Source organism: Phoca vitulina, unplaced genomic scaffold, assembly GCF_004348235.1.
Source record: "Phoca vitulina isolate PV1807 unplaced genomic scaffold, GSC_HSeal_1.0 scaffold6, whole genome shotgun sequence".
Taxonomy (NCBI): domain Eukaryota; kingdom Metazoa; phylum Chordata; class Mammalia; order Carnivora; family Phocidae; genus Phoca; species Phoca vitulina.
In genome coordinates, this window is record NW_022589709.1 from 21263879 (window position 1) to 21285078 (window position 21200).

Here is a 21200-nt window from a genome sequence, read left to right on the forward strand (position 1 = left end):
CACATCAGGCTCCCTGCTCAGCAGAGAGGCTGCTTCTCCATCTGCCCCTCCCCTCGTGCTCTCTCTCTCTCTCAAATAAATAAATAATAAATAATTTTAAAAAAAAGAACTGGGGTATTGTGTTCACTGGAAAATTCTTATGCCTTTTTTACTTTTTGTGGGGTAGCCGCCTGCTGTGCTTCGTGGCGACCACATATGTGCTGTGTTTGATTGCTTGTTGATAATGAGCAGTGACAAGGCCATCATAGTATGGCTGCTTGGTTCCAAGGTTATTTCTTTCCCTTGGTTGAGGGTAAGTAGGTTTTACATTTTAAGATGTTAGATTATGAAACCTGGTGGCTCATGTTTATTATTTATGTTCTGGGGCATTTATCATTGTCTGACCTCTGTAACCCCTGGCTTCCATTTGGATCAAATGAGATTTGTGCGTGGTGAGCGCTGGATTGACGCCTAGCAGATCTAATGTGCAGTGAGCTGATTGAACAGCCTTTGACTGTCCTGATTCCCTTTTTGGCTGCAGAATTGTAATTTCTAACTCATCTCAGAATCTTTATTATACTTTTTCAATGCACAAATCTGATTGCTCTCAAAGAAAGAGATTTATTTTAAAATTATATAGATTATTATTAATGGGAAATTTCCCCCCATTAACCAATCTTTATTCCATTTAGTTAAAAGCTCCTGGTGTTTGTTTATTTATTTGTTTCCTAAGTAAGCTCCACACCCAGTGTGGGGACCAACATGGGGCTTGAACTCAAGACCCTGAAATCAAGACCTGAGTGGAGATCAAGACTTGGGACACTTTAACCGACTGAGACCCCCCAGGCACCTACCCTGTTTTGTTTTGTTTTGTTTTGTTTTATGACTTAAAAACATTCTGGAGGCAAAGCAAAACAAAAAATGAATTTGTTTAAAGAATCTGTAAAGTTTGTTTTCTAGGGATGATGATGTTAGGAGAGAGGAGGAAGCGCTCTTCCAACTTCTGTTTCTTTTTAGTTTCAAGCTGAGATTAGACAGAAAGTAGTAAGACCAGGGGCCTATTCCATACCCTCCTTTCCTGTCCCAAGCACTTAGTGAGGCTTCATGTGTAGGTGTGATGTAAGGGCTGAAACAAAGGCCTAATACCATGTGTACCTTGACCTCTAGAAGAGCCTGTAATGGCCACTAACCCTCCCGAACCTCAGCTGGCTGACACCTTGCTTTTAGCCTTAGAGCAAAGAAGCCAACTGATCTACAGAACTTGGGCAGCAATAGAAACCTGATGCAAGGGTTTATGGTTATTTGTATGTGTTTTCCTTGGTTTTATCCTCTCCGGAAAAATCCAGGAATAGTCCGACCTTTTTACTGAACATAAATGGCAAGACACATTCCATCCACCTGTTCCCATGTCATCGGAAGCATCCATTGCTTTATATACTTAAAGGGAAAGGGTCTGTTCTGTGTCCAGCACACAGCTTAACATTTGGATTGATTTTCCTCTATTTGGATGAATTAGTGTTTCACTAGGATCTATTATTCTTTTTTTTACTTATTTTTTAAGATTTTATTTATTTGTCAGAGAGAGAGAGAGCACAAGCAGAGGGAGTGGCAGGCAGAGGGAGAAGCAGGCTCCCCGATGAGCAGATGAGCAAGGAGCCTGATGTGGGACGCGATCCCAGGACCCTGGGATCATGCCCTGAGCTGAAGGCAGACACTTAACCGACTGAGCCACCCAGGTGTCCCCCTAGGGTCCATTATTTTCACACCAAAACCACATCTTTAATCACTGTGGGCTCTGAAAGCACTTCACAGATTACAGCCTCTGCTTCAAATACCTTTATTTTAAAAGTGAGTGATTCTGCACCTTTAAAAAATGAGAAATGATAAGAACCAGAATAATGAACATTACAAGTTGCTACATTTATATATATCGGATACTTTACCTTTTTAAAAAGTTGAGAAATGGAAATTGCTGTATGAGTGGCAAATAGCAAAGATGATGTATACAGGGAGAGGTCAGTAATGTAACAAAATCTTACAATATGACTATGATATACATTTAGTGTGAATAATCGTTACATAGTTAGGAATAAGTGGTAAGGGGATTGTGTAAGGTATTATAATTACACTGTATAATCACTGCTATTGTTATACAACAGAGCAAGTACTTCTGCCCTCAGTGCAGGGGCAGGGAAAGGGGAACTGGGCAGGAAGATTCTCTTGGACTCTTCCTCGACCTTTGATTCCTGACCCGGAGGTGTCAGGGGAATGTGAATGTTTTCACCACAGCAAACACAAGGGTGCTGGGAATAAAGTGGCTCAAGGTGGGCCAGATCCTACTCCCTACTATGAGAATTGCCCCTTCTTCATTTAGGAATATGTGAAAATGGAAACTGGTAAGTTTGGCCCTTGGGATCTCCAGCTCTTGACCCACAAGGCACAGGAATCCTTGTGTACTTCAGTGGAATCCCCGATGTTCCCCCTCTGTGCTTCCTTATTTCTCCCAGATGGAGGAACAGGGCTGAAGGATTATTGTTCCTTTTGTGTGTGTGTGTGTGTGTGTGTGTGTGTGTGCGATTTTATTTCACAAAGGTAAGATGTAAAGGAAGATATCTCCCCAGGACCAAAAATTCTCCCATTACTGTCTGAAGTTCTGTTCCTTAGAGATTAACTTGAATTCATAAGCAAGTACCTTTGATTGGCTAAAGATGTTTAATAAGAATGACCCTCACACTTTAATAATAATGATCACTAGCATGTGCTGCATATGTAGTATGAAACGGGGACTATTCTAAAGACTTTGTAGGAATTAATGTATTAATCCGCACAGTAAGCCTATGAGGAAGGTTTGGAGAAGTCCAGAAACTTGTTCCAAGTTCCATGGTGATGACGAGGGGAGAGCCAGGACTGAATCCTGCTGGGTCTGCTCTGGGACTCTGACCCTCAGCCACTGCGCCGAGTTGCGTTTCCTGGATACTTAATGAGGATTTGATTTAATTTGCTTTCTTCCAAATGTCTAGCAGTGCTACGTATAAGGGATAGGATAGGAAGTGAAGAGGGTGAGGACGTTGGAGGAGGAGAAATGACTGTAGGGCACTTGTGATGGGAACTTTGGAAAGAGATGTGGGGAGCATTCTATGTAGCCATCATTTTCTTGCTCATCAGCATCTTGATATCACTGACCTTAAAATCAGTATGAGAACTTCACCAAGAACCTACAACGACTGTTGCTGTTCTCTGCTTCTGAATATCAACATCGTTTTTCTTCTAGTGTTCTAGCTGCAGAAAGCTCTTACATATATTTTCTGTGTATATGTGATAAGTTAAATATTATTATTTAAATGTCATTTAAAATAACACTTTGCAAATATTCTTGAAGTGAAGGTCAATGAAAAACAACTAACTTCTATAATTTACCCTTTTTTTTTTTCCTCTCACAGTATTGGCTGGATCCTGCAAAAACCCTTGCCGAACACAAAGAACTGATCAACAGTAGGTATTTAATGTTAATTTTGTTACGGGGTGCCTTGAAAATAATATAATGTCCATGATTAGTTGGGCGCAGAAATACGCTTTAGTACTACAGGGATGAGTACTAAAGTACCAGAATATGGAAATGGGTACTGGTACTCAAGTACCAAGAATATGGAAATAGGTGTTGTGTGCATTGCCAGACTTTTCCTCTAAACTCTGATTAAATTTCAGTTAATAAAGACTCTACGTGGTGGATCTTAATATTGAATTTGCTTGGGGTATATCTGCCTTTGACTTGTCAGTGATTTTAAAAAATTTCCTGTCTTTAAAATTTTACCTTCAAAAGAAAAGGCAGAGAGGCATTGATTTGAAAAAAAGGTAGACATCTGACCTTCTAAAGAGCTTGAGTTTCTTGTGTTAAGGAGTAGTTTTGTCATTCACACTATTATTTGCTGGGTCAGTAATAAGGAGTGCCCTTATGTCCTAAAAGATTTCTGTGGCTTCAGAAAGGACCCATCTATTTTTGGTTTTACAGATATGAATCTTATTAGGTAACTGAGAGTATAATTAAGGTTATATTCTATAACTTCAATTTCCATAACCCAGGTTTTCACTTATAGAAGTATATGCATGCATGCACACGCCTGCGATCCTTAAGTATGCAACAGAGTAATTTTTTTAAATTATCTTTTTAAAAATATGGTAAAAATATATAACACAAAATGTACCATGTTAACCATTTTTGAGTGGCATTAAATACATTCATTGTGCAACCGTTACCACTATCTCCAAAATTTTTTCATCATCCCAAAGTGAAACTGTGTACTCATTAAGCCATTTTGCTTTACTGTGAAAATTATTTCTAGTAAGATGTAGTAGATTCTTTGGGCCTTTATTATGCCCATCTGACTCTGTACTTCACATGTTTATTGGCTTATTCCCTGTGGTAAAATTGGTTGCTTCACAAACCCTACGGGCAGGAATGTAGCTGCGTCTCAGAAAGCAACTGGAAACTAGGAACTGCAAAACTATCAGGAACTCAGCAAGTACTGTTTCTCTGAACGTCAGCATCATTTGTGTTTCTCTCTGTTTATCCATGTCTGTGGGGAAACCTCTAGCCACAAGCAGAGGTTGACTGGCCCCTCTGAACGTGAGGCCCCAATTCTACGGAGGATGCAGAGGATGCATCTGACCAGCCCAGTGTGAGTCAGTGGCTCACCTCAGTCTACTCAGCTACGTCTTGGCTTCTTCAAGGTTATATAAACATAGCTGCTAGGGGGCCAGCCTTCTGGATAAGACTGGGTGACGGTTTCAGAAACGGGCTTGTGGCCAACCTGTGCGGGTGAGAAAGAGCCCTCAAAAAATGTACCTTCGATATCACCAAGTTCTGCCTACTCAGCCTACGCAGGAGTAAGTCCTAATTCATAAGGGGTTCATGACTTGCCCTGGGTGAGAAGCTAGTTGGTAGCAGAGGGATGACCAGAGTCCTGGTCTTCTGACTTCTAGTACTTCTGTATTTCTAGTACTCTTCCTGAGTAAGCGAACTGCCTACTTAAGGCCAATGGGGGAGGGATGAGGATACATGGAATTAGGTATGAATGGAGGTAACTTCTGTGAGGTATCTACAGATAAATGGTAGGAGTTCCAATTTAAAACATCTCATCCCTCAGGATCTTTTCCCAAAAATTCAGGTATAGTAATAAATACAGTATCTGTCTTATCCATTTGAACAAAGTAGTTAAAAAAATACCAGTATAAAAAGTTAGAAAAATGTCAGAAATGATTATTTTAAAACAAACTCACAGGATTTTTATTTAGAAAGTTGAGATTTCTATCTAAGTGATGGAGAAAAATATAAATTATTTAAGGTGCATTGTTAGTGGTCCTAAGCACATTTGAAATATTTATCTCTTTATATGGTATGAAATATTATATTTAAATATCTATAATCTGGGGTGCCTGGGTGGCTCAGTCGTTAAGCGTCTGCCTTCGGCTCAGGTCATGATCCCAGAGTCTTGGGTTCAAGCCCCGCATTGGGCTCCCTGCTCCGCGGGAAGCCTGCTTCTTCCTCTCCCACTCCTCCTGCTTGTGTTCCCTCTCTCTCTGTGTCTCTCTCTGTCAAATAAATAAATAAAATCTGTAAAAAAATATAATCTATAATGAAACTGCTTTTTAATCCTAAATAAATGTTGTCCTGTCAAAAATTTGATGTACATTAAGAATAAAATGCCAATATTGAAGGAAGATGATGTAAATAAAGGTAACATAATGTTTATATTTCATCTCATGAAATAATTTGATAATTATTATACAAATCAATGAAGGAAAATGGCGCTCACATCTCAAGTAGATTAGTCAAAAAGAATATCTGTAAAAATGATGGAGTATTTGCCAGTCACCAGAATTCTTATTGGTGGGTCTTGATTCATTTCTCCTTGAGCTCATGGAAGACTTACTATCATTAAAGGCCTTCAAATTCATCCTCACAAAAGGTATATTAGAGGATTTCTGGTTTTTGGCTTCTGTATTTTTTTGCTAAAGTGAAACAATATTAACTTATTTAAGGTAGATTCTGTTGAAAGACATGGATGCAAGATAATAATTTAGGAATGTGCTTCATCAGCACCTGATATTTATTTATAGTCAGTCTTAGAAGAGGAAGCCAAAAAATATCTGATCAGACGTATCCTTGCTCCAGAATGTCCGTTTCCATAGCCTTAGATTGATCTGTAAAACAGTGATGTAGATGAAAGTATTTGCTTACTCTGAAGGTATTATAATTCTTTTCCCTGAAATGTTATGTGGAATAATGGCCAGAAAGTACTGAACTCTAGGTATTAACAAACTTAGTTCTCAACTTCGTGATCTTAAGCAAATTGCTTACCTCCTTGGATATTCATCTGCCTTTTCTATGTTACCAGGTGGTTGTTCAAAATCACATGTTTATGAAATATTGTTATACATTATTAAATGTAGTCAAGTGGTAGTGATGCATTATATTTAGAACACAAATCATTTTATATGCAATTGGGAAATTAGAGGGCTGATTTGGGCTAAAGCTCCTTTAAGGAAATTTGCCAAAACTGAGTGTTCTTAATTGTGTATTTTTCAAACTCCTGCTTAATGCTCATCACTAAACACATTTGAAATGGTTAGGCTTGGTCAATAGGGTGTAATCTGTCACGTTGTGGAGAATAAAAGCAAGTCTGGAATCTGGACAAGGCCTTCTTCCCTTTGTGCACTGTCTCCACAGCATCTGTGCTCCTCCTGGCCCCTAGATCCCAGCCCCCGTGGCCTGCGGGCACAGGCGGACCCATCTGCTCAGCAACACAGAGCTTGATTGACAGAGATGGATCAGCAGACCATGGACTTCCTGGCTCTTCTAAATATTTAATAGTCTGTGCCTCCCTGACATCTATGTTCAGGGCTAAAGGTGTATTTGTCAGAAATATAAACACCGTGGTTAAGTAACCATAGAAATCAAACATACAGAATCAACTCTAATGATAAGAAGTTATAACAAAGTTCTTCGAAACTCAGTTCTTCAAAATGCTCTAGCTTAAGGAATGCCTTGTCCAGAGAGGCACAGATGAGGGGAGAGGTTCAGGGCCCTGCTGTCACTTTTATGCATGCCAGGAACAGGCTTTGGGGTTCTACAGACATAGTGTATGTGTGTCATAAGAACAATAAATAATAACGTAGTTTGTGTATTAAAAATGCATTATGGCTTTATGACCTGTTCTACTTAATTTGCTTTCCCCAACTTCTGAACTTGTCATTTTTTTTACTCCGTAAAAATGAAAATAGAAAGAGGAGGGTTACTTTGTGTCAGTTACATACTATCAGAGACTTGGGCTCACAATATGTGAGTGGAAATATTTTAACTGAGGTGTATACTTCACATCTTTTTTTGTGTGTGTGAGAGAGCTTTTGTTGAAGAAAAAATTAGAAATTATGACCACTGATTAATACACCAGGTAAGAAATCCATTTTAAAACAGGTTTAATATAAGATCTAATTACCACACTGCTCAGAAGTTTTGGAAGCAGTATAGGTTAGATTCATACCCTCTGAAATAGAAATATTTCTAGTAAGAGTATGATGTGGTTGGCACCCAAGGGGCTTGTGTCCTCTTGCACAATATGAATGTTTAATTATATTTTAGGTTTCCCCATGTAAGTACAATTCCAGGCTTTATTTCATATATGTATTTGGTATTTGTGCGTGTCGTTCTTCTGTATGTAGTAAATGACTGAGATAAGAAATATATTATTAAATATACAAGAGCACATTCTTAGAAAAGTTTAGGAATTAAACAAATATTGCCTATAATCCTACCACATAGCCTCACTGATTTTTTTTTTTTCTTAAAAAGGTGAGAGACATATATGGAAAGAAAATTACCAGTTTTGCTAAGAGTAGAATTTAAATGTTCTCATACACACACACACATACACACACACACACACAAAGTAAATATGTGAGGGATGGATGTGTTAATTAACTTGATAAGGGAAATCCTTTCATAATGTATAAGTATACCAAATCATCACATTGCACACTTTAAATATATTACAATGTAATTTGTCAATTACACCTCATTAAAGCCGGGGGGGGGGGGTAAAAAAAAGTTTCCAATTCTTCTTCCCAAAGTTTGCCAGTGTTAGTCATTTCTTGTGTATTCTTCTAGGGGGGAATACATATTTTAATAGATAACTTTCTTTTTCACAGAAGGGATAATATCTCTGCCATCGGAACTAGGTTTGTGGTCTTTCCCGGTGAGCATAGAGTTCTCCTTCTACCCATTTAAACAGTGGCATTGTGCCATTTGTCTGTGCTGTGGTTGACTCAAATGGTCCTCCTGTTGCTAAGCATTTAAGTTTTGATTCTATATCAATTGTTTGGTAACAGCTTTTTGCAGATAAATTTTTTATGCTTTTTGCAATAGTTAGTAATAGGTGAGTGGTTTTAAAAAACCATTTGTTTTATCATTAATTTTTCTTTATTGTGAAAAAATACATATATGTTGTAGAAAATGGGAAAAATGGGAAAATCATCAATAAATGAAAATTGTGCACAGCCTCACTAACTAGGGATAAGAACTGGCAGCATTCTGAAATATTTGATCTTCTCTTCTTTCCTGTGTTTGTAAGCACATAGACCTGTACCTACATAGATACCTGCAGAGTTGAAGTCCTGTTGTTATAAAATTTTCAATCCTGTTTTTAATTTTATATTTTCTTGTGTGTTTAGAAGTTCTTAGTGAGTATAATTTTTTAAACAACTTTATTGAGGGGGTGCCTGAGTGGCACAGGTGGTTAAGTGTCAGACTCTTGGTTTCGGTTCAGGTCATGATCTTGGGCTCATGAGATCAAGCCCTGTTTTGGGCTCCACACTCAGCATGAAGTCTGCTTGAGGTTCTCTCTCCCTCTCCCTCTGCCCCTCCTCTCCCTATGAGCTCCCTCTCTCGCAAATAAATAAATCTTTTAAAAACAACAACAAAAAACTTTATTGAGATATCTTTAACATATAAAAATCATATAAATTAAAGATGCAGAACTTGATGTTTCAATATATGTATACAGTATGAAAAGATCACCACTGTCAAGTTAAATACTTTATCTATCACCTCTACATAGTTGAGTGTGTGTGTGTGTGTGTGTGTGTGTGTGTGTGTGTAGGTGGAGAGTGAGAAGATTTAAGATCGATCTATCTTAGCAAATTTCAAATATACAATACAGTATCATTAACTATAGTCACCATGCTTTACATTAGATCCTCAGAACTCATTCATCGTGCGTAACTGACGCTTTGTAACCTTTGGCCAACATCTCATTTCTCCCTCCTACTTCTCCTGGAAACCACCATTCTACTCTCTGCATCTATGTATGTGACTATTTTAGATTCCACATATAAGTGAGATCAGTCACTATGTGTTTTTTTATGGGTCTAGCTTATTTCACTTTGCATAGTGTTCTTCAGGTTCATCTGTGTCATTTCAAATGGGAAGGGTTCCTTCTTTTTTATGGCTGAATAATATTCTATTGTGTGTGAGATATATATATATATATACACACACACATATATATATATAATGTATGTATATTCATTCCATTAGTTCACTGATGGACACTTGGGTTGCTTCTCTATCTTGGCTATTCTGATTAATGCTGCAATGAACATGGGAGTGTAGATACATCTTTGAGATCCTGATTTCATTTCCTTTGGATAAATACCCAGTAGTGGGATTGCTGGATCATATGGTAGTTCTATTTTTAATTTTTTGAGGATTTCCGTACTGTTTTCCATAATGACTGAACCAATTTACATTCCTAGCAACAGTATACAAGGGTTCCCTTTTGTCCGTATCTTCACCAACACTTTGGTCTTATTGCTAATAGCCATTCTTATAGGTATCAGGTGATATCTCATGGTTTTGATTTGCATTTCCCTGATGATTAGTGATGTTGAGTATCTTTTCATGTGTCCATTGGACATTTATATGTCTTCTTTGGAAAAATGTCTATTCTAGTCCTTTGCCCATTTTTAAATTGGGTTGTTTTATGCTCTTGAGTTGTAAGAGTTCCTCATATATTTTGGGTATTAACCCTTTATCCAATATGTAGTTTACAGATATTTTTGGTGAACATAATTTTTAATAATTGTATAATATTATATTTCTACTTTGATTAATTTATGAAATTTAATTTCTATTTCTTATTTTAGCTGGACCTCCATATACTTTGTATTTTGGTATTAAATTCTATGCTGAAGATCCATGTAAGCTTAAAGAAGAAATAACCAGGTATAGTATTGACTTTGCTTTTGAACAATACATGTATAGCATATACAAAAGGCTTTATTTAATACAAATTGGGGTCAAACATTCAGATGGGTGTCTACCTTGTTTTGTAATGCATCCCCACTGAGAGTTAAATTTAAGGTAGCATTGCATGAGGCAGATCACCGTCTGATGATAGATGTGTGTGAACAATGGCATGAACCCGGGTGACATGATGATAGATTTTGCATCTGCTGTGATGGGATATTTCTGTATCATTATTGTGAAGGCTGCATTCAGCCTTTGTAGTCATGTGAAAGTAGCCATTTGAACGGCTTAACGGAAGGATATTTTAATGCTCGGTTTGCATATGTAAATACCAATTTGAAGAGCCAGTTATTGCTCTTTAATTGGTTATAGCTTAAATGTCAGTTGTCCAGGGCTTTCATTTACCTCTATAGGAAATGAAAAGATATTTGCTTTTAGTATAAGGGAGAGAGAAAAAAAACCCAACCTTTTTCAATGTATTCCTTCACCTTTGTCATCAAATACTTGATTTCATTTAAGGCACGGTTTCCGGTTGGTATTGATTATACTGTTAAAAGAGTCCATACCAACATTTGAAAGTGGCTTATACAGAGCAGACAGTAGTGTTAGGTTTTCGCTTAATTCCACTAGTGACCTAACGGCACGTGGTAGCCAACAAAAGCATTTTCCCTGACTTAACTCTTAAGTGGTCACTTTTCCTAGTGAACTCCTATCATTGGCTCAAGTAAAGCCAAATGCGTTATTCCGAATATTGGAAATCATGTCTTTGATGACTAAGGTAGTCTGTGGTTTTGTTACTATTCTATCCTTTCATCTTTTTCCTTTGACTCTTTTGTCTCGATTCCAGACTGCACACAGAAGAGTGAGGAGAGAGGAGGCTAAGTGGACCTTTCCTGTTCCTCTCTGGGGTGCTATAATTAGGCCTCACTTTTAGAACCGTGCTGAGCTGCGTTCACATCTTCCATTGCCACCTTGTTACTGACCACTTTTAAAAAGGAGGGCTGTCCCGGGAGGCTTTCCAGGACCACACCTGTATGGGGGAAGGGCTGTTGTGTTGGGAAGAAGTTAAGGAGAGGGGTCATATTTACATTAGAGCTTCATGAATAGTCTTTTCAGTTGAGGGATTTCTGAATTGTGGGCTCATGGAGAAACTGAGTCCAGGTGGTTAAAAAAAAACCCACATATCTGTAGCTCATTAGGAAATTGCAAGGAAATAACATTTTATGAAAATACAAAGAAAGGCCTTCATTTTGAGGTTGTCGGTAACCTGTGTGCCTCATATTCCTCAGCTGCAAAATTGGATCTACACCTGCCCATCAGGTTTTGTAAGCATTGGAGTGTGTATGACTCATAATGTCAACCTTGTGTTGCCTGTTGGGTTTGGGTCAATAAGTGCTTGATACTATTTCATCTTCTCCTTGCTCTGGCAGTTTGGTGGAGTTACATCTTAAATGAGGGTTAGGTTCCAAATGATACTCAATTTATTGTTAATAGGGTGGGAAATGAGTGTTTTATAATGCATTTTTAAAAATCTGTTCACCAGATATTAATGAGCAGAAATTTCCCTTCAGAATCTACTATCAGCTCATTAACAGAATACATAGATTTGTGTGTGATGTACAACCTCAGAACGTATTTGTTGTAACCTGCTTTTCCTCAAATATTAGACCAGATCATGTAGTTAAGAACTAGATTACAGGGCTCCTGGGTGGCTCAGTTGGTTAAGCCACTGCCTTCGGCTCAGGTCATGATCCTGGAGTCCCAGGATCGAGTCTTGCATCGGGCTCCCTGCTTGGCAGGGAGTCTGCTTCTCCCTCTGACCCTCTTCCGTCTCGTGCTCTGTCTCTCATTCTCTCTCTCTCAAATAAATAAATAAAATCTTTAAAAAAAAAAAGAACCAGATTACATTGTTGACTTTCATCTAGTGACCATGATCTATAATAATTTATTTTTGTTGCCCAAAACATATAGTTGAATTTAGGTAAGTTAATGTACATTCAATATGACATCACCAAATACTTATTTTTAGTGTGTCCTGAAGATAAAGTCGTTAATTTGCATGAATATGTTAATTTAAATGGGTAGGCATAATGAACCTTAGAAAGGGAGCCAGTTACATGAGATAATTTTGGCAAAAGCAGAAACTAAAACCAAAACCCCAAATCTCCCAATATATGCTCTTAAAGGAAAAGTATACTTAGGCCAGTATTTGCAAGTTGAACATTTAGCTTGCTTCAGTTCTTTGGAAAATTGTTCTAGCCTACTCTGTATTGGCTGTTGGGTGGTTCATAAGTTTTGATATGAAAACTAATGCTATAGTAAACAGGCTTATGCCTGTTCTTCCATATATGTAGTTTTTTTTTTTTTTGATAATCATACCATTTTATACATACTGTGCAGACTTCTTTTACCATCTAACCCATCTGTTTTACTCCTGTGCAGCTCTAGTTTCCTTTTTTTAAATTACAGATAATGCTAGCCTTGAATCTTCTCAAGTATTTATATCATCATACTAGATGCAGCATTCCAGAAGGGTGTTGTATTTAGGAAAAAAGTACTAGAGGTGAATGTGATACACAGGAAAGTAAGGATCCAGACCATGGAAAAATGGAAGTGAATAGAATCATATCAACTTGGAGTAGTTGCTAAGTGCTCTAAAAAGTTGTCTGAGATAAACAAGATTGGGAGGCTGTGAGGAGGACTCCTCATTTAGGATTCATGTGCCCTGACCTGCACCTTTTATAGAACATTCCTGATGTTTCAGCCAGCTTCCTGTAAACATTTTTAAGATAGGAAACCTTACTGCCTGGCAAAGCGATAGGAAAGTCAATGAGAAATCCGTGCAGTTTCTCTCATCAGTACCAGGTTTTCTTTCTGGGTCTATGCAGAAAAAATCTAATGTCTCTTCTCTTTACCAGCCCTTTAAATAATCTGTGTACTCATGGTATCTGTTAAACTTATTTTCAGTTCTGATTCAAAATATTATAGCAGCTTTCCACGTATTCTGGGTCATTTATAGCTCTGTATCCTCTGCACACTTGAGAAGCATAGCACACATGTTGGTTAAGAAGACAGGCTTTGGAGCAGCGCCTGGGTGGCTCAGTTGCTTAAGCATCCCACTCTTGATTTGGACTCAGGTCATGATCTCAGGGTCCTGGGATTGAGCCCCGCACTGGGCTCCCCACTCAGGAGGAAGTCTGTTTGTCTCCCTCTCCCTCTGCTCCTCCCCCTGTTCACACACACTCTCTCTCTCTGAAATAAAAAAAAAAAAAAGACAGGCTTTGGAGTCAGACAGACTGAGGTTTGCATCCTTGCTCTGCCACTCACTAGTTGTGTAAATTTGAAAAAACTATGTAACCTTTTAAAGTCTCAGTTTTCTCATTTATAAAAAGAAATTAAGTATTTTTTCAAAAAGACAATCAGGGGAAGGGGGAAAAAAAAGATGATGAGAGGAATATAAAGATAATACATACCAAATACTGATCGTAACGCAAAAATGTAAGTGTCGGTAGATGGTAGGGCTAGCTAAAGTGAAAATAATGATAAGTATTTAATGTTTTCAAATTATTGATTCAAAAATTAAGGGGGAAAAGACCAGCTTGGAGCCCTGAGATGGGTCTTCCAGTTTAGAGTCAATCTACGAATCACAACTTTCTGGGTGTAGTTGTTAATTTAATTATGAATTCTCCTATGACTGTCCTCTTGCCTACATTTCTTGAATTTGTTTGTAAGGACAGAATTCACTCACTCACCTACCTTCATTTAATAACCACATGGAGCATTGTGTTCCAGTGGTCGGAGTACTAAGGTGACCAAAGAGAGGATTTCAGTCCTCCAGAGAGGACAGAGAGACTGCCCATTCTGTGGACACTGTCCTATCTGTGATGTCATTGAAATCTTTCTGAACTTTTAAGGATCTAAGAACAGTTTCTAAAAAAGAATATTCCAAATGACTTGTTCATAATGAATACTTTTTAGTTTCTAAAAAATACCTAAAAATGGGTATTTGCTTTTTATTTTGTTCTGTAATGTTTTATAGTATTTTTGGGGGGGACTGACCTTAAGCTTATCAATTATTTTTTAAATTTTATTATTTTAATATGGTAATCCCTGTTTTTCACTTTGTGAAGATTAGCTTGTTTTAGCTTCTTTACCAACTGAGTGACCTGCAGTTACGTGTTTACTTCCAGAGTCCCTCTCCTTCTGTAATGAAGATAATGGTTCTAAATACAATAGAGTTGAGACAAGGGACACATTCCGGTATGGATGCAAGAGAAATTTGTGAACTTTAAAGGACTATACAAATGTAAGGTGATATTATTGGTACTTGTTCCTGTATATTAATAATTCGTTTTACACTTTTGAAGCGGAAGTGTTATTCCTGGTTTTGTCACGTTTTCTTGAGAATTAGTGTGTGCTTCCTCTACTGTTTTCCTCCTTAAGCTGTACACACCATTTCCCCCTGTCGCTCACATTTAAGCCTTGTCTAAAATGATTGGACTCCTACCACATGCAAGGTTCCCTCTGTGTGGGAGACAGAAAACAATCCTGCCTTCCGTATAGGGAGCTACTCTCCTCTTAGATTCTTGACTGTCAAATTCAGCTGGCACTGAAGTCAGACTTCTGCTTGGCCCCACACTGCTCAGTTTCCTCACCAGGGGTCTCAGGTCACTGGGAGGTGCATTTCAGGTATATTGGTGTAAGCATGTCTTTGGCTTCTGAATCTCAGGGAACCTTCTGTTTTGGTTCCGGAAAGAGTGGGGTCTCTGCCATGTCTTTAAGCAAACCTCCTTTGCCATTCTTCTTGCCTCTGATACTTGTTAAATTGTTAATGGCGCTCAACAGCTTGTACATGCTTGGTGTTAGCTCTTTTCGGTGAACGTCAGATAAACAGAAAACTGTGAAGCCAATATTTCAAGCCCTGGACTTGTGTTGTACTCGTTGTAGTGTTGTGGTAAGTGTGGACAGGGTGGAAGATCCAGCTCTTTTCCCCCGGGGCTCAGGATCTAGCTTGGGAGACAGTGCCTATACACCAGAATATTAACTTACACACAGGGGTGCCTGGGTGGCTCAGTTGGTTAAGCATCTGATGCTTGATTTCAGCTCAGGTCATGATCTCAGGGTCGTGAGATAAAGCCCCACATTGGGCTCCATGCTGGGTGTGGAGTCTACTTAAGATTCTCTCTCTCCCTCTGTCTCCCACTTCCCCCCACTCATATGCTTGCGCTCTCTCTCTCTTAAAAAAAAAAAAAGATAACTAGTACTTTATGATGCCTCAGTTTTGTACCAGAATGAGTCTGGAAAGCTTCCTTATTAAATGGATCATCTTTAATGAGCATTTTCTTTTTCTCCAGTAGGGTTACAATATAACCAGGGTCACACTATAATTGATTGTCCAAACCCTGATACTTTGGAGGATGATGAGGAGAGCTATTAATACGTAGGCATGTATAATAGTCATAAACAAGAACTGTCCTAGGCAAACTGGGATGTAGGTTCCCCCTCATTAAAACCAGAGATAAACAAGGACTCAAGCATCCAATCATAGCCTTAATCAGAGTGACAGAGGGAAAGACTCAACAACTCTAAATCTGTAATTTAAATAAAATATTAAATTGTACCCTAAGTCTCATAAAATGGACAAAATAAGTTATATACAGTTAGTTAAAAATAGGCCTTGACATATGATAAAGTATTTGTTTAGCATATGAAAATGTGATTTTATTGTATCATAAATTTCTCATAAAAAACTAATATGCTTGCTGTGATAAAGATTAAATTTTTAATTAAAAATAGTTTACTTGTCTTGATTTTAGTGGATTTTTTTTTTTAATGCAATGACTTAAAGATCTCTGGTATCTTTAAAAGGCAGGCTGTCCAGGGAAGTTTGAACAGATTCCTTTTTTCTTTTTCTTTGTGAATTTCTCAAAGACAGCAAAGAATGTTCAGTTTTTTCCATTTCGGCCATCTGTCTCCCTGCTCATTTGTATATCCATCCAAGTCAACAACTATTTATTGAGCTGTTACTATGTGCCAGACCTATATACTGAGACTACAATCCCTGATGGGATAGGGTCCCTGTTTCTTTGTATCTGTCTTTCTCTCTGTTTCAGCTCTTTGTTTTTTCATCTCCCTCTGGTTTTTTTTTTTTTTTTTTTTTTTTGCCTTTGCCTTTGAAGCAAACTCTTGTGGGATTAGGTCCCTCTGTTTCTGTACTTGGCAAGCGATTTGACTGTTTAGTCAGATGTTATAAAAGTCTTAATAGAGCAAAATAAATATGCATCTGTGACCCATTTCCTAAAAAAAAAAAATACACTTCAGGAAAAGAAATTCCAAGTTAACAATAGAGAAAGAGAGTGTAGCTAAATGTAAGTTTCCAGTAAGCAGTAGTAATTCTAGCAAAATGTCTCTTCAGTTTATAAGCTTTTGCATTTACATTCTGCTAATAATGCTTTACTCTGCTTTTTTCCTCTTCAAGAGGAGGACAGATGATTATAACAAAGTGGATTTGATATCCAAGATGAGCATTCAGGGCATGGTGAGTAGTTAAGTAGAGCTAGAAAAGTAAATGCAAGTTAGGGAGTGAGGTAGTCATTGGTTAATGGCAAGAGATTTGGCTCAAGAAGCAAAAGTCTTACAAGCCTTTTCTTTTTCTTTTCTTTTTTTTCCCCTGGCCATTTGGAGTTTATTTTATACTTGATGCACATAGCTACAGGGTGTCAGGAAGGCTTGAATGTGATTTGGAGAGTAGAGTGGGGTTCTCTCAACTGATTTTTTGGTGTTTTGCCATAAAAAACCCCAGCTCCTTCTGCTTGCTGCAGCCTGCCTAGTCTATGGGAAAGGAAGGAAGGGGCTCTGATGCTCCTAGCATCTCCTGAAGCCTTGCGGCTGGTGGTGGCCACTCAGGACTGGGGCCCAGTGTTGGCTTTGCCAGGCTGGTCACTAGGCTGCTTCCTCATGGCTTCCAGAGCCAAGTCACAGGTGATCGTGCCGCTGGAGGCTTGGGGGAAATTCCGAGCATTGCGGGAACTCCAGCAGTGTAGCCATAAACGGGAGAGTGGACTTCCCTTAAAAGCAGCTTGTCCACCAGTGACCCCGGTTGGTGTGGGGCAGAGCAGGGTGGTGAGGGCTGGATTCCCCAGGATGCCCTGCACTTCCGCAGGGGCTGTTACTGGAAGTGGAACGCCAGCGGCGCTGGTAATAGTTGCGGGTGGCCACGAGCCAGTGAGCTGCAGGAGGGGAAGGCTGCGGTGCTGTCGCTTGTGGGCTGGAGGAAACCTGGATGGCGACCCCTCTTGGGCCTCTGTGCGCGTGGTGGTGGCGGGATAGGGACGCTAGGCCACGCAGCCCTTTTGCAGAGGAGGCCGGGGAAGCCGCTCCATGACCGAGCTGCACACGTCACAAGCTCTCTTAAGGATCTGAAAGTAGAGTGAAGTTTTTTAAGGTTTTGTCTGTTTGTCAAGGGAGTGACTTGATCCTGTTTTTCTCGTAAGGATTTCATTTACCTCTTGGGAAGGTTGTTTGTAAGGGAGATAAGTATGAATGATGGCAGAGCACTGAAGGTTTTAGAAATCCAGGGGATAGCGACCTGGGCTAGGAGATGGAGAGCAGTGTGCGGATTCCAAAAGACAACAGATTCAGTGATTGGATGTGGGTGCCAGGGGTTATACATTATTGGTAGGTTTCTCTCACTTGAATATCTGGAGACTGCGGTGCTGTTTACTGAAATGGGCAGTGGGGAAACACAGGGTGTTACACGGATTATCTCTTAAGCTTATGGATAAAATCAAACTTGGTATCAGTCTTCTAGAAATAATAATAATAATAAGTAGTATCTAACATTTGGATTCCCTTACTATGGGCCTTGCTGGTAAGCATTTGGAGAAGAGCAGCTTATCACAGCTGATTTTTATAATTCATTTCCTTTGCCCTTTTTCTGCCCTTCCCAGTGACATCAAGAGTTGGCTTCCAAAGAAAGAGAAACCACAATGACAGCCTGGTGCATGTGTGGGCGTGTGTATGTGTATATATGTGTGTGTGTGTGTGTGTGTGTGTGATGGCAGCTGAGGACGGTGTTGATGGTTCATTGTGTTGGTTCATCAACCTCTGGCACAGGCTGAAAGACTGAAGGGGGCGGGGGAGGGGAAGCTAGCCAAAGTTGCATAGCATTCTGATTAAGAGGTTCCAGGGTCAGACTGCCTGGGTTCCAGTTCTGGCTCTGCTACTTAACTAGTTGTGACATCTTGGACAAGTTACTTCATCTCTTTGTGTCTGTCAGAGTCTTCATTCTGCAAAATGGAGATGATACTACTGACATTTTAAAGTCTTATGGAAATTATATGTAAACACTTGGAATGAGTTATTTACAGTGTTTAGAACTGTGGATGACGCTATTATAACAGGGTTTTCTTTTTTTTAGGCAAATGGAATGAGCAAAGCCATGGATAATGGGCATGAGAATTGATAGAATTGCACTACAATGACCTTTTTGTCCCATATCCATGATTTTAGACCCTGTAGGCAACACGTTCTATCGGTTAGGTCCTTACGGTTTGTTCCTCCCAGTAAGGCCGTGTTGGAGTAGCTGTGGTAGCGGCAGGAATGAGAGTCTTGAGAATAGCTTATATAACCTCCACATTAACCTAGGAGGTGTAGACACTTTGCTGTCCCGGTTCTGCAGGTGAGGAGACGGGCTGTTGGAGAGGGTCAGCAGCTGCCCAGGTGAGTCCGGAGCTGGGATGCAGTCCAGCCAGTCTAACTTGAGAGCCTGTGCTTTTTAGCCACGACCCTGTATCCCTTATGTAGAGGGTGTTTAAACTGTTCACTCAGCAGCCCCCTCACCAGGGAACAGAAGTGGCTTTATTTTCATTGAAGGTGATTGGTGCCGTGATTATCAGAGCCTGGGTAGTGTAAGATATCATTAATCTCTGTTTCCATTTCTCTTGTAGATACCAGTTTTTCTTGCAGGTGAAGCAAGATGTCCTTCAGGGCCGGCTGCCTTGCCCTGTCAACATTGCTGCTCAGCTGGGAGCATATGCCATCCAGTGTAGGTTTCACTGCAGCAAACTGAGAAGAAATTTGAATTTTTCTTTTTAAGCAAGTTTACGTACTAAAATTCTTCTTATCAAGTGACATTTCCCTGAACAAAATTTTAGTCAGAATTCAAGTTTTAATCCGTGTCCTTTCAGAAGAGGTAAAAGTGAAGCCAGTTATGTATCCTTTGTAATAGGTCACTTTGGAGTTTTAGTCACAGGAATGGCATTGATTCTGGATTAAGTGGAGGGTCTGAAAATCCCTTCCATTCTATATCCCACCTGAGTTTGTGGATCCCCCCAAGGTGTGATATCTCAGAGATCACATTGCTCTCAGGCAGCTGTTGTGGAGACTCTATATGGTCAGATGCCAGTGCCAATTCAGGGTGTGGCCCTTATCGCATCTCTTCTCTTGGCATCAATATGGCAACCATGTTGGGCAGCTCCAGGTTGCATTGTCATTTTGGAGGCTGAGGACGTTTCCACTCATATATACTGAGCCCTTTCTAGGACTCTTGCTAGGTATAGGGGCAGTGAGACAGTATGTTCCTTGCCTTTGTGGCACTTGCAGACCAGGAGTAGTCTAGAAAAAATATCCTAGGAAAAATGTCACATAGATGAACTGGGTTGGGCTTGGAAGGTGGATTAACGTAAGGAGGAAAATTTTAATAAATGTAATATAATGAGCTTTCTGGTTTCATTTTGCTTTTTTGTGTAAACCAATGTACAGCATTGTGTTAAATTTCCATGACCACTGTTTGGGGCACATAGATTTTGAATTATATGCTCTATCTCTTGGTGTTATTTTCTGAGAGGATATATTGGTATCCTGGTTGTTTTTGCCTCTAGCATTTCTAATATATGTACTCTAAATTCTGTTTACAACATGTTATTTCATATAATCTGGTAAAAATAATTGAAATGCAAATGATGATAATTATAGTCTTTCAGAAAGCAAAAATATAGAACTTATGTTTTTAAGACAAGATTTTATTTATACCATTCATATACGCTCACCAGAGTAGTTTTTTACTAAAATTAGTTATGTTTGAATTTATTAATAAGGCATTTGAAGAAAATGTTTCAGCATGATAGGAGTATTTTAAAATAGTTTTAGGAATATTTTTCTAAAATGGAAAAAAATGCAATTTCTTTTGTAGCTGAGCTTGGAGATTACGACCCATATAAGCATACTGCGGGCTATGTGTCAGAGTACCGGTTTGTTCCTGATCAGAAGGAGGAACTCGAAGAAGCCATAGAAAGGATTCATAAAACTTTAATGTAAGAATCACTTTTTATTAGCTATAGTCAACATATGCTATCCATCAGATCCCCAAAACTTTATTCTATTAAAGTTTACACTCTTTAACCAACATCTCCCTATTTCCTCCACCCCCCAGTCCCTGGTAACCACCATTCTATGTCTCTGTTCCTATGAGGTTGGCTTTTTTAGATTCCACCTCAGGTGATATCATAGTGTTTGTCTTTCTCTGTCTTATTTCACTTAGGGTAAAGCCCTCAAGGGCCATCAATATACTTGAGAGTTGTTAAGAAAGTAGATCTTACATGATCTCACCACAAAAAAGAAATGGTAATTATGTGACAGTGTGAAGGTGTTAGCTAACCCTATGGTGGTCGTCATTTTGTAGTATAGAAGTATATCAAATCAACACATTGTATACCTTAAAATTACACATGACAGTGTTGTATGTCAATTATATCTCAAAGGTGGAAAAAATATCATGTCTTATGTTGCATCATCCATCAACTATCATCTTATGCTAATGGCAGTCTTAAGAAAAGTTTCTAGAATGATAAATTCTTCACCTGTGCCTTGAACATTCTAGTATTTTGTCTTTTTTTTTCTGCTTATAACACTAAAATGC

General features: G+C 38.9%; 1 protein-coding gene across 1 annotated transcript in view; it reads left to right on the plus strand.

Annotated features, from left to right (window-relative positions):
* The window catches only part of EPB41L4A (erythrocyte membrane protein band 4.1 like 4A), a 243427-nt gene that overhangs the window by 125158 nt on the left and 97069 nt on the right, over nucleotides 1-21200 (plus strand). Inside the window, exons 4-7 of the mRNA XM_032403864.1 lie at nucleotides 3420-3471; nucleotides 10180-10258; nucleotides 19231-19328; nucleotides 20475-20595. Of these exons, the coding sequence (XP_032259755.1) occupies nucleotides 3420-3471; nucleotides 10180-10258; nucleotides 19231-19328; nucleotides 20475-20595 (350 nt within the window). The remainder of the gene's footprint in view (nucleotides 1-3419; nucleotides 3472-10179; nucleotides 10259-19230; nucleotides 19329-20474; nucleotides 20596-21200) is intronic.